The sequence below is a fragment of the Pelophylax lessonae genome, assembly GCF_965119305.1.
Source record: "Pelophylax lessonae genome assembly, chromosome: 9".
NCBI lineage: Eukaryota > Metazoa > Chordata > Amphibia > Anura > Ranidae > Pelophylax > Pelophylax lessonae.
Window position 1 is genome coordinate 30,876,283 of NC_138776.1, and position 12,164 is coordinate 30,888,446.

Here is a 12,164-nt window from a genome sequence, read left to right on the forward strand (position 1 = left end):
ATCTTGTCCCCAGTCTCTGACTCTCTTCTCTTGTATTTTACAGTCTCTGACAGTTGTCTGTAGCTATATAGGCAAAGCCACTTTCTGTGAATGTAGTAGCATTTGAAGGCTAACTCCAACCTTAAAAGCTTTATTTAGATTTTGCATAGTTGCCCTCAGGGGCAGAGCTTGTGCCATAGGGCATCGTTGTTTGAGTGTGCCTAGGGTAGCAAAATATCTAAACATGTTTATGTTTTTGGGAGAGCCAGAAGGACTAACTGTAAACATGAGGTGGTTGTAAATTGAAATTGTCCCCCTATAGTCCACAATACTCACCTGTGCACATTTTGGCAGGTAGTTGGAGACCACGATCCTGGCGATCACCTCTTCATTTCTAATGACGTATGATGGGATAGAAGACTCCACAAAGAATGGCTGTATTGTGGTGGTCTTTGCTGCCACATTGGTCAAGCCTAGACCTTTGTTATCTGAAATACAGAATCCGTCACTCTCCCATTCGGTGATGCTTTGCGGGATTGTTGAACTGACTGTTGCTACGCCGTTTGGACTGTGAACGAAATAAAAGTGGACCAGTTGTTAAACAAATCTTTGGGGGCTTTAAAGTGGACCTTTTGCTAAAGGAGATTTCTATAAGTCCCGTAAATGAATACATTTGTAACTCGACCATCCTGCTCTCATAAACGCATTCTAAAAAAAAAAAAAAAAAAAAAAAAAGACATCCTTAATGCAAAAAAACAGTGTTCTGGGAGCCCTCTAATGCCAGTATTAAAGTATAACTAAAGGCAACATTTTTTTTCTTTAGCTATGGATAGAATGGAGAGGGATTGGAACCCCTGTCAGGTTTTTATTGTTGCCTGTGCCCTCTGTTAGGGAAATTCACTCTTTCTATTTGTCTTGTTTATTATCACCGAAAATGAAAGAAAATCTCAAATTTTGAGTCGTCACCAGAAGAAGGAAAGAGGGTAAATCTGCCAATGGGGACTCTAGTTCCGGTGACATCAAGGGATTCCCTCATTTTGGAGAGATTCCCTCTCACTTCCTGCTTTGGTTATGGGACAGGAAGTGAAGGGTAAAGGGACACAAAGGGCAAAAAAGCTGACAGGGGGTTATAACACTCCCTTAGCCTAAAATAAAAAAGTTCTAATTTAAATTCAGGTTATGTGATGGGCTTTAGAGGGAGGCCATAGCATTGATTTAGACAGGGACCTGACTTATGTCCCCATCAATACTCCAACATTTGGTCACTTGACTGGCTTCAGTGGGGTCCAAAGTACTGGTCAGTGCAGGAAAAGTAAGCATCTTCTATCATATTTTACAGTTTATGTATTTAAAGCGGAACTAAATGCTCTTGATCAACATAAACTATAAGGCTCGGTTCACACTGGGGCGGCACGACTCTATACTACTTCGGGGGCGACTTGTGCATTCCCATGCACCACGACTTCGGACGACTTGCAGGGACTTCACATAATGGAAGTCTATGCAAGTCGCTCTGAGGTTGCCCCGAAGTAGAACAGGACGCTTTTTCTTGTGTCGCTCCTTGTGTCGCTCCTATATGAACGGGTCCTAAAGCAGTCAATGGACCGTGAGGGAGCGCGACTTGTCAGGCTGACAAATCGCCTGACAAGTCGCGCTGATGTGAATTGGGTCTTATTAATAGGGATGATCGAACGGTTCGGGTCCACCATTGGTTCGACCCGAACATTGACTGTTTGGAATTCGGCAACCAGAACCGACCAAAATGGGACAGGAAATGGGCTTTAAAAGCCTGTAATTGGACCAGAACCATCAGTAAAAGACAATTGAGGGGGCAGGAGAATGCTAGGAATGTGATTGGAGTGACTAGGGGGTCCAGAGGCCAATCATTAGTGAATACGCCCCCCAGTATATAAGATAGCCCCGCCAAATTCCTAGCATTGTAATACAGGGATGTGGAAGAGAGTGGAAGCAGTTCTGTTACTTCTGCTTCAAAGTGTCATTTAGCAATTATTAGTGTGAGGAAAGGGATATCTAGTGTAGTTATGGTACTATTTTCCACTATAGTTAGCTTTAATAATCTAGTTTCTGTAGGGAAAGTGTTAAGTGTAAGGGGACCGTAGTGTAGTGTAGGGTTAACTGACTCTGACTGCTATGTGTATATATACACATATATAGGTGTGAAAGTAGCAGAACACTATGCTTGCGCTAATGAAATAATTAACAGGCATATATCTCCGCTCCTATCACACCTATATGTGTGTATGTGTATAAATACATATAAGTGTGTGTGTATATATACCCCTATACAGAAGTTCAGATGTTTTGCCTGCCTCCAAAGACCCCAAAAAAATGCCCAAAAAAACGCCTGCTGCAAAAACACACCTGGGCGTTTTTGTAGCTGGCGTTTTTTTGGGCATTTTTTTGGGGTCTTTGGAGGCAGGCAAAACATCTGAACTTCTGTATAGGGGTATATATACACACACACTTATATGTATTTATACACATACACATACACACATATAGGTGTGATAGGAGTGGAGACATATGCCTGTTAATTATTTCATTAGCGCAAGTATAGTGTTCTGCTACTTTCACACCTATGTATGTGTATGTGTATATATACATACATGTGTGTGTGTGTGTGTGTGTGTGTGTGTGTGTGTGTGTGTGTGTGTGTGTGTGTGTGTGTGTGTGTGTGTGTGTGTGTATACCCCTACCCAGAAGTTCTGATTTTATGCCTGCCTCCAAAGACCCCCAAAAAATGCCATAAAAAAACACTTGCTACAAAACCGGCAAGATGTGAAAATAGCGGAGCCATATGCCTGCTCTACTGCAATTCTAAGACAAATGATCTTTTTATTTCTGGTTCTGGACATGCTACAGAGCTGAAACTTCACAGGTACACTTTTTAGACCCCCCAGACACTAAATCCAAAGAAATCTTTTTTTTTTTTTTTTATTCAATAATTGGCTCTCTATCAAAAATGACAATTTTTAAGAACTTTTTTTTGTGTGATTAATAGTCCCTGGGGCATGACCCAGAACCCTAGGCACTTTTTAGGGGCATTTATTGGGTTTTAGGGCTTCAAAATTGGTTTTTTTGATTCCAGAAGTTCGGGTCCCATTGATTTCAATGGGGTTCTGAAATCCGAACCGAACTTTCAGGAAATTCGGGTGTTCTGGTCGAACCAAACTTTTCAAAAGTTCGATCATCCCTATTTATTAATCCTTTTGCTGCTAGCATTAGTAAATAGATAAGAAAGTATATTATATTTAGTTGTTTTAACCACTTCAATACAGTGGTTGATGGAGACATGTAGGCTGAGGCCGCTCCTTATCATTTATTAACCTGGGCTGGTCGGGAGTAGCGGCGATCCTTTCCTCTTTACATTTACTAGCCCTCTGGATTGGTATCAGGACAAGCCAAGCCTGTAATGCTCTAGGACACAAGGGTATGCTTTCACCTCTAATTTGAGCAGCACCAAAAGAAATTTAACTGCTCCCTACCCCTGTTAGGTGCCTTTTGCACCAGGGGGATCAGGGAAACGTCCCTTCTCTTCGGGACCATTTGACACACCCTAAGTGCTCTTTTTCTTGTGTGTGTGTGTGCTTACATACGTTTTTGTTCCCACAATGTGTTTAACTTTTGCGCACGGCACCACAGGCTTGATTAAAAAAAAAAAAAAGTAGCGGTATGATCCCAGCCGGCTGAACACTGATAATGTGAGTCTGTGAACGGGAGCTTGAAAAAAAGACACCAACATAGCAGTTAGGGGCTCGACCAGCGGGATCCTAAGCAATCTGACACTCCTGGAAGTCCCTGCAAAGGGAATACATTTTATCTCTTCCCCTAATAAAAGCACCTCCCACAGTGTAGTAAAACACCGGCTAAGCACACAGTTAACCCTTTAATCGCCCCTAATGTTAACCCCTTCTCAGCCAGTGTTATTAGTACAGTGACAGTGCATATTTTTAACACTGATCTCTGTATTAGTGTCACTGGTCCCCCACAAAGTGTCAGTTAGTGTCAGAATAGCCGCCACAATATCACAGTCCCGATATAGGCTGCTGAACGCCGCCATTACTAGTAAAAAAACAATAAAAAAATAAAGATTCCATAAATATATCCCATAGTTTGTAGGCGCTATAACTTTTGTGCAAATGAGTCCCGGTTCACATTGGTGCGATGCGGAAAGGCTGCGAATATACAGCCTGTTCCTGCATCGCAAACACACCTCTGGCAGTTCACACTGCCATATGCGATACGCAGGGGGTGTCAATTAAATGTTAACGACACCCCCAGTTTGATCGCATATCGCAGTGCAATCTGACAGTTCGCACAGGATCGGATCACACAAGTGTGAACCACTGTGCGATCCGATCCTGATGCAGCTGGAAAAAAGGGTCCTGTGCGTCTTTGGTGCAGATACAGTGCGAATTCAGCCATACAAAGTGTATGGCTGAATTTGCATCCGCACATCCGATCGCATGTAATGAAGGAGCAGTGCGCTCCGAATTACATGCGATCGCCGCACTCGCAGAAATGTGAACCGGCCCTGAATCCCAATATACTCTTATTGGGATTTTGTTTACCAAATATATGTAGCAGAATAGATATTGGCCTACATTTATAAAGAATTTATTTATTTTTTTATTTTTTATTGGATATGTTTTATAGCAGAAAGTAAAAAATACCGTATTTTCCGGCGTATAAGACGACTGGTCGTATAAGACGACCCCCCTATTACATGATCTACCGGTAATACTTATACTTAGGTTACCTTGGAGATATTATACTCGGCGTATAAGACGACCTCCCATTTTTGGGGGATTTTTTTGAGGTTCAAAAGTAGTCTTATACGCCAGAAAATACAGTATTGTTTGTTTGTTTTGTTTTTTTTTTCAAAATTGTCAGGTTTTTTTTTCTTGTTTTTTTTTTTTGTTGTTGTTTATAGCGCTACTTTACCTGACAATTGTGCGGTCATACGACGCTGTACCCAAATAAAATTGATGTCCTTTTTTCCCACAAATAGAGCTTTCTTTTTGGTATTTTATCACTTCTGTGGTTTTTATTTTTTGCGCTATAAACAAAACAAAAAAAAAAAAACAAGAAAAAAAAAAACCCTGAAAATTTTGTTTTTTTTTTCAAAATTGTCAGGGCTTTTTTTTCTTGTTTTTTTTTTTTCTTGTTTTTTTTTTCTTGTTTTTTTTTTTTGTTTTGTTTATAGCGCAAAAAAAAACCAAAAAAAAAACGCAGAAGTGATAAAATACCAAAAATCACGCTTTATTTGTGGGAAAAAAGGACATCAATTTTATTTGGGTACAGCGTCGTACGACCGCACAATTGTCAGGTAAAGTAGCGCTATAAACAACAAAAAAAAAAAAAAACAAGAAAAAAAACCCTGACAATTTTGAAAAAAAAAAACAAAACAAACAAACAATATTTTTTTACTTTCTGCTAGAAAACATATCCAATAAAAAATAAAAAAAATAAAAAACGCACAATTGCCAGGTAAAGTAGCGCAAAAAAATGGCCTGATCATGAAGGGGGTAAATCTTCCAGAGGTCAAGTGGTTAAAGTAAAAATAAACTTTTTTAAAGTCTTAAACTCCCCAAGAACACAAATGTCATATATTACAGCTTACCGGTTCTTAGATGTGGCGGCTTTTTTTTTTGCAAGTATGGATAAATTCCCCTTGATGCTACCATAAAAGTCTAAAACAATGTTAGCTTTTCTAACTTTCAAACTACAAAGCAGCCTTCCTCAATGCAGATTGTTCCCTGCATGGGGTGAACACTTACCCAACAATGACTGTGTCAAATCCAAAGCTGTCCCTAAAGTCACTACGAACGGTGTCAATGCTTTTTGCCAAAGCCACTGCAATATACAAAACATTACACTTACAATTACATCCAATAATGCAGACAGGTTAGGTTAGGCCTGCTTTTACAATGGAACTCCAAGCAAATATTTTTTGTTTTAGAAAAAATGAGGAACAGTTGGGCTCACCTTAGAGGTTAGTTTAAGCCCCCGTTCACACCGGGGCGACTTGTCATGCAATGCGATAGGTCCAAGTCGCACCCTATTGTCGGCAATGGAATGTTCAAATCGGTGCAACGCCGACTTTGCGGTGCCGTACCAATTTAAAAAAATTCCTGCACTATTTTTTGCGATTTCAGGTGCAAATTGCCAAAACATGTTTGCATGAAGTCGCACAGATGTCAGCCAAGTCGCACTGGCATGCAGCTTTCAAAATGTGCAATTTCCAAAGAAGTTGCACAAATTCCAAGCTGCATTCAATGTGAACAGGGGGGCTAAGGGATAGATTTGCTGTGTCTGTCTCAATTATTCGCACAGTAATTACAAATAATCACTGTCATTTGCCTAATATGTTTATTTAAGAGAACCATTAGCGCTCTCTAGTGGCCACAATGTGGTATTTTACTGAAATACCTATATTAGGAAAAAAAAACACATTGTGGCCACCAAATGGAGCTAATGATCCTCGGAAATAAACATATTAGGTAAATTACTGAGATTGTGCACGATGGCTATGGTTTGTGACATTCACACAGCATACTTTTTTTCTTCAAGTGTTACAGTTAGAGGGGGTAAGTGGTTGTAAACTCGTAGGCTTGGTTCCCACTGCCGAGACCTGCGGTGGGACTTTGCCTGGCAACTTCCTGGTGACTTGAGTACTACTTTGATAGAAGTATACAGTGGGGACCGAAAGTTTGGGCACCCCAGGTAAAAATTTGTATTAGTGTACATAAAGAAGCCAAGGAAAGATGGAAAAATCTCCAAAAGGCATCAAATTACAGATTAGACATTCTTATAATATGTCAACAAAAGTTAGATTTTATTTCCATCATTGACACTTTCAAAATTACAGAAAACAAAAAAATGGTGTCTGCAAAAGTTTGGGCATCCTGCAGAATTTATAGCATGCACTGCCCCCTTTGCAAGGCTGAGACCTGCCAGTGTCATGGATTGTTCTCAATCATCGTCTGGGAAGACCAGGTGATGTCAATCTCAAAGGTTTTAAATGCCCAGACTCATCTGACCTTGCCCCAACAATCAGCACCATGGGATCTTCTAGGCAGTTGTCTAGAAAACTGAAACTGAAAATAGTTGACGCTCACAAAGCTGGAGAAGGCTATAAGAAGATAGCAAAGCGTTTTCAGATGTCAATATCCTCTGTTCGGAATGTAATTAAGAAATGGCAGTCATCAGGAACAGTGGAAGTTAAAGCAAGATCTGGAAGACCAAGAAAAATATCAGACAGAACAGCTCGCAGGATTGTGAGAAAAACAATTCAAAACGCACGTTTGACTGCACGATCCCTCCAGAAAGATCTGGCAGACACTGGAGTTGGGGTACACTATTCCACTATAAAGAGATACTTGTACAAATATGGTCTTCATGGAAGAGTCATCAGAAGAAAACCTCTTCTACGTCCTCACCACAAAAATCAGCGTTTGAACTTTGCAAATGAACATATAGACAAGCCTTATGCATTTTGGAAACAAGTTCTGTGGACCGATGAGGTTAAAATTGAACTTTTTGGCCGGAATGAGCAAAGGTACGTTTGGAGAAGAAGGGGCATAGAATTTAATGAAAAGAACCTCTGTCCAACTGTTAAGCATGGGGGTGGATCAATCATGCTTTGGGGTTGTACTGCAGCCAGTGGCACAGGGAACATCTCACGAGTAGAAGGAAAAATTGATTCAATAAAATTTCAGCAAATTTTGGATGGTAACTTGATGCCATCTGTGAAAAAGCTGAAGTTAAAGAGAGGATGGCTTCTACAAATGGATAATGATCCTAAACACACCTCGAAATCCACGAGGGATTACATCAAGAGGCGTAAACTGAAGGTTTTGCCATGGCCTTCACAATCTCCTGACCTCAATAATTGAAAATCTATGGATAGACCTTAAAAGAGCAGTGCGTGACAGACAGCCCAGAAATCTCAAAGAAGTGGAAGACTTTTGTAAGGAAGAATGGGCAAAGATACCTCAAACAAGAATTGAAAGACTCTTGGCTGGCTACAAAAACCGTTTACAAGCCGTGATACTTGCCAAAGGCGGCAGTACAAGATATTAACTTTGCAGGGTGCCCAAACTTTTGCAGACGCCATTGTTTTGTTTTCTGTTTTGAAAGTGTAAATGATGGAAATAAAATCTAACTTTTGTTGACATATTATAAGAATGCATAATCTGTATTTTGATGCCTTTTGGAGATTTTTCCATCTTTCCTTGGCTTCTTTATGCACATTAATACAAATTTTTACCTGGGGTTCCCAAACGTTTGATCCCCACTGTAGAATAGAAGTCACATAGAAGTGGCCTTGAAATAGTACAGGAACTTTTTCTGAAGTCGTAGTGACTTCAGTAGTGCTAATTTAAGACAGCTCTCATTGATTAACACGGGATTTCACATGTCACGCGACCTGCGGTCTCACAAGTTGGATCCCTTGTCTCGGCAGGGTGAGCCAAGCCTTACGTATACCCACTGAAGTGACTGGCCTCAGGTGATACACCAAAATTAAACAAATCATCCTACATAAGTTGCACCTGTTTACCTGCAGCCCTGTCTTCTCTACCGCCTTCTAAAGCACACAGATCAAAGGCCATTTCTCAGCTCCCAAAGGTGGGGCTCTGATGTTACAAACTACACAGCACAGTGTAATCTGAGACCTGAGTGGAGAGCATGGAAACACTCCACTCTACACAATCTCATAGGAAAACATGCACAGCTGAGGCTAACAATCAGATTCTGTGTCCTGGGAGGGGGGTCTGTCCTCTGGGTTTCTGTGGTGTCGGGATAACCTGTTAAAAGTGACTCGTTCAGATAGCAGAGTAATGGGAAAGCAGACAGAAATCACATTAGGTGCTTTTGATTGAGTCAAGTACACACTATAGAAGGATTTGCTTTGTTAATTTTTCATTTTAGAGGTTTACAACCATTGAAAGGTTCACATTAGAAGACAAAGTACAAGAACGTACATGCTGTGCCCTACAAAGAAAGGCAGTCCATTACTGTGTGTTGTGGTGTGCTTCAATGCATGCCCATTTGCAGGGTGTGTTGGGGCGCCATTAAATAAAAAGGGCAGGGCATCACACCATTGCACGTAGTGTGTGTTACCGGAGAGTGATAGCGTAAACGGGGCCTTAGGGTTGGGGGTTGCATGTTAAAGCCCAACTCCATCCAAAATAAGTTTACATAGATTGAAGAAGTGTCAGGACTTCTGTCAACTTTTAACCACTTGCCGACCGCCGCACGACTATTTACTGCGGCAGTCTGTCTCTCCTTTGCAATCCGACGTAGGGCTACGTCGCTCGCCCACGAGCCTCTAGGGGGCTAGCGTGCGCCGCCGGAGGCGCGCTCCCGCCCCCGCTCGTTCCCTGACATCCCCGCGCCAGTGATCATCGGCTCCCATGTCCGCCGGTCACTCGCGATCTCCCGCTGGAGAGGGAGAAAGGCAGGCGGCTGATGTAAACACAGCCGCCTGTCATTCTCCCTGATCTAACTGCAGAGACTACACGATCCTGCTATGTAGGATCGTATGTCTCTGTGGTTACATCAATAGCCACGCCCCCCCACAGTTAGAAACACGCCCCTAGGGATACACTTAACCTACTGATCACTAATAAAGTTAACCCCTTCCTTGCCAGTGTCATTTTTACAGTAACAGTGCATATGTATAGCACTGATTACTGTAGTAATGTCACTGGTACTCCCAAAAGTGTCAAAAATGTCAGTCAAGGGTCCGCTGCCATTACTAGTTAAAAAAAAACAATAAAACGGACATCTTTCCCATAGTTAGTAAACGCAATAACTTTTGCGCAATCCAATCAAAATACGCTTATTGCAATTTTTTTTTTTTTTACCAAAAATATGTAGCAGAAAACAAATTGGCCTAAAATGTTAAAAAATTTTGATTTTTACATTTTTTGGGGGGGAATTTCATATAAAAAATGTGAAAAATATTGTTATTTTTTCAAAATTGTCGCACTTTTTTTGTTTATAGCACAAAAATTAAAAATCGCACGGGTGATCAAATACCACCAAAAGAAAGCTCTATTTGTGGGGAAAAAAAGGACATCAATTTCATTTGGGTACAACGCCGCACGACCTCGCAATTGTCAGATAAAATCACGCAGTGCCGAATCGCAAAATAGGCCCTGGTCTTTGAGCAGCCAAATCCTCCGGGGCTTAAGTGGTTAATTGCTGTCTTTGTCTTCACTTGGAAGATTTCTCCCCACTTCCTGTAGCAATGAGGGGAATTCCAGCAGTGACATAGTTAGAAATATGAACACATCTTGTTGTAGAGTGAGGAAGGGTTCAAACTTCTGCATGTTATTGCCGTCTGTGTCCCCATCAATGAGACTTGCCCTTACTTCCTGTCCAGGGGAAAGTTCTAGAACACAGAAAGCATTTCTGTCCTGATCTTTCTAATCCAGCCTCATTCTACCATTAATCTCCAACACCTGAGCAGAGCGATTGTTTGGGGTTTATTTTCAGGTGTGTTTTTGTTTTAGCCAATGAAATGCTTTGGAGATTTTTGATTTAGCCAATGAAAAGCACTAGGGGGGGTGGAGAACAGTTCTTACAGGCTAAAAAAACTCCTAAGAATAACACCCAAAAAAATGCATTAAAATGCTCGATACTTTTGTTTTCTTGCATTCCTTTTGAAGTACATAGGGCAAAAAAATGCCCAATTCTGCCCCAAAAGTAGCTCATATAACATTTGGTGCCAAGCTGCAGATGTCTGAGTGCTCATATGTGAACAGTTGAAATACATCGGATTTTGGATGTTGAGCATTTTGGTGCTTCGAGCTACAAGACACATGGGTGTGAATCAGACCTAAAACTCAAAAACAAAATAAAGAACATTTTGGCCATAGCTGAAGAAGGGGGGGGGGGGTGGTAGTGCCTAAAGGGGTAGTAAAAAAAAATTCCTGCAAGGCAATGTCATAATGTGCTAGTACGCATCGCATTGTATTTTGTACTTACTGAGGGGCCCACCAATACCACCACCACCAAATCCTGAGGAAAGAAGAAAAATTGTTAGAATTCACACTAGGTGAAGGTCGGCAGTATGAGTCACACAATGGGGTTGATTTACTAGTCCCATGGGTTGCTCACTTTGCATGGTAAGTTTGCACTTTGCATAAGGGGAATTTTCCCCAGAGCTTAGTGAATACGGTGTAGTTCCACTTTGCAAATACCCAATCATATGCCAGGGAAAAAAACAGCATTTTTGCTGGTACGTGATTGGATGAGATTAGAGCTTAGCCTCATTTACTGAGCTCTGGGGCAACTTCCCTTGAAAACTGAACAGTCTATCAACCCCATTTACTTCTACCTTGGAGAGTCTCCAGGAGAAAAATCCCTCCCACCATAGAGTCTCATTCCTACTGTTTTATTCTCTCCGTATTGAAAAAGGCCAACCAAAAGAAAAATGGATGGCTGGAGATAAAGACTCTATGGCAGAGATCTCACTGCTGAAGATTCAAAAAATATATAAGAAGTCAATGGGTTTTTCAGCTGGTTAACATTTACTCTAAAACCAGTTTTGATTTAGCACCCTGTCTCTGCATTCTTCTGGAGCCTAAAGCCTCGTACACACGCAACGATTATCGGCCGACTGATCGTCCGTCTTTTGTCCAGAGTGGTGTTTTGTTGGTTGGAATGTGTCTAGACTGCACACGAATTTTCTCGCTCAACAAAATTCTACTTCAGAAGTGATGTCATGTGTTGGTTTGCTTTCTTTGTGTTCTTTCTTCTATGAGCATGCCCAGACTTGCTCATCAGATTTTTCCCTGTCGAAATCTGTACTGACTGCATGAAAATCGGCCATTGTGTTGACGGCCAACAAAAATTTTATAGTCTGCACACCAGATTTTTTTTGGCCGAAAAGTCGGAGTTGGTTGTCGAAAGCATCATACTAACAAGCCGAAAATCGGCCGATCGGTCGTCGGACGAAAATTCCCTGCCAATTTTCGACGCTTGTGTACGAGGCTTTAGAGAACTCTACTGCTGAACAACCAATGGGGACTGTCCAAGCCACCCATGCAGCAGCAACATGGGCAGCCGAAAAAGGATCCTCCCACTCTGCACTGAGGAACACTGAAGTGAAGGACCAAGGGAACCATGTGATTTAGGAATCAGGAAAGTAA

At 41.3% G+C, this 12,164-nt stretch overlaps 1 protein-coding gene across 1 annotated transcript in view; it reads right to left on the reverse strand.

Moving 5' to 3' along the window:
* Positions 1–12,164, reverse strand: part of LOC309564199 (ovostatin-like) — a gene marked incomplete at its 5' end in the record, with an annotated part of 155,628 nt that overhangs the window by 65,516 nt on the left and 77,948 nt on the right. Inside the window, 3 exons of the mRNA XM_082268829.1 lie at positions 316–547; positions 5,781–5,898; positions 10,999–11,031. Of these exons, the coding sequence (XP_082124955.1) occupies positions 316–547; positions 5,781–5,898; positions 10,999–11,031 (383 nt within the window). The remainder of the gene's footprint in view (positions 1–315; positions 548–5,780; positions 5,899–10,998; positions 11,032–12,164) is intronic.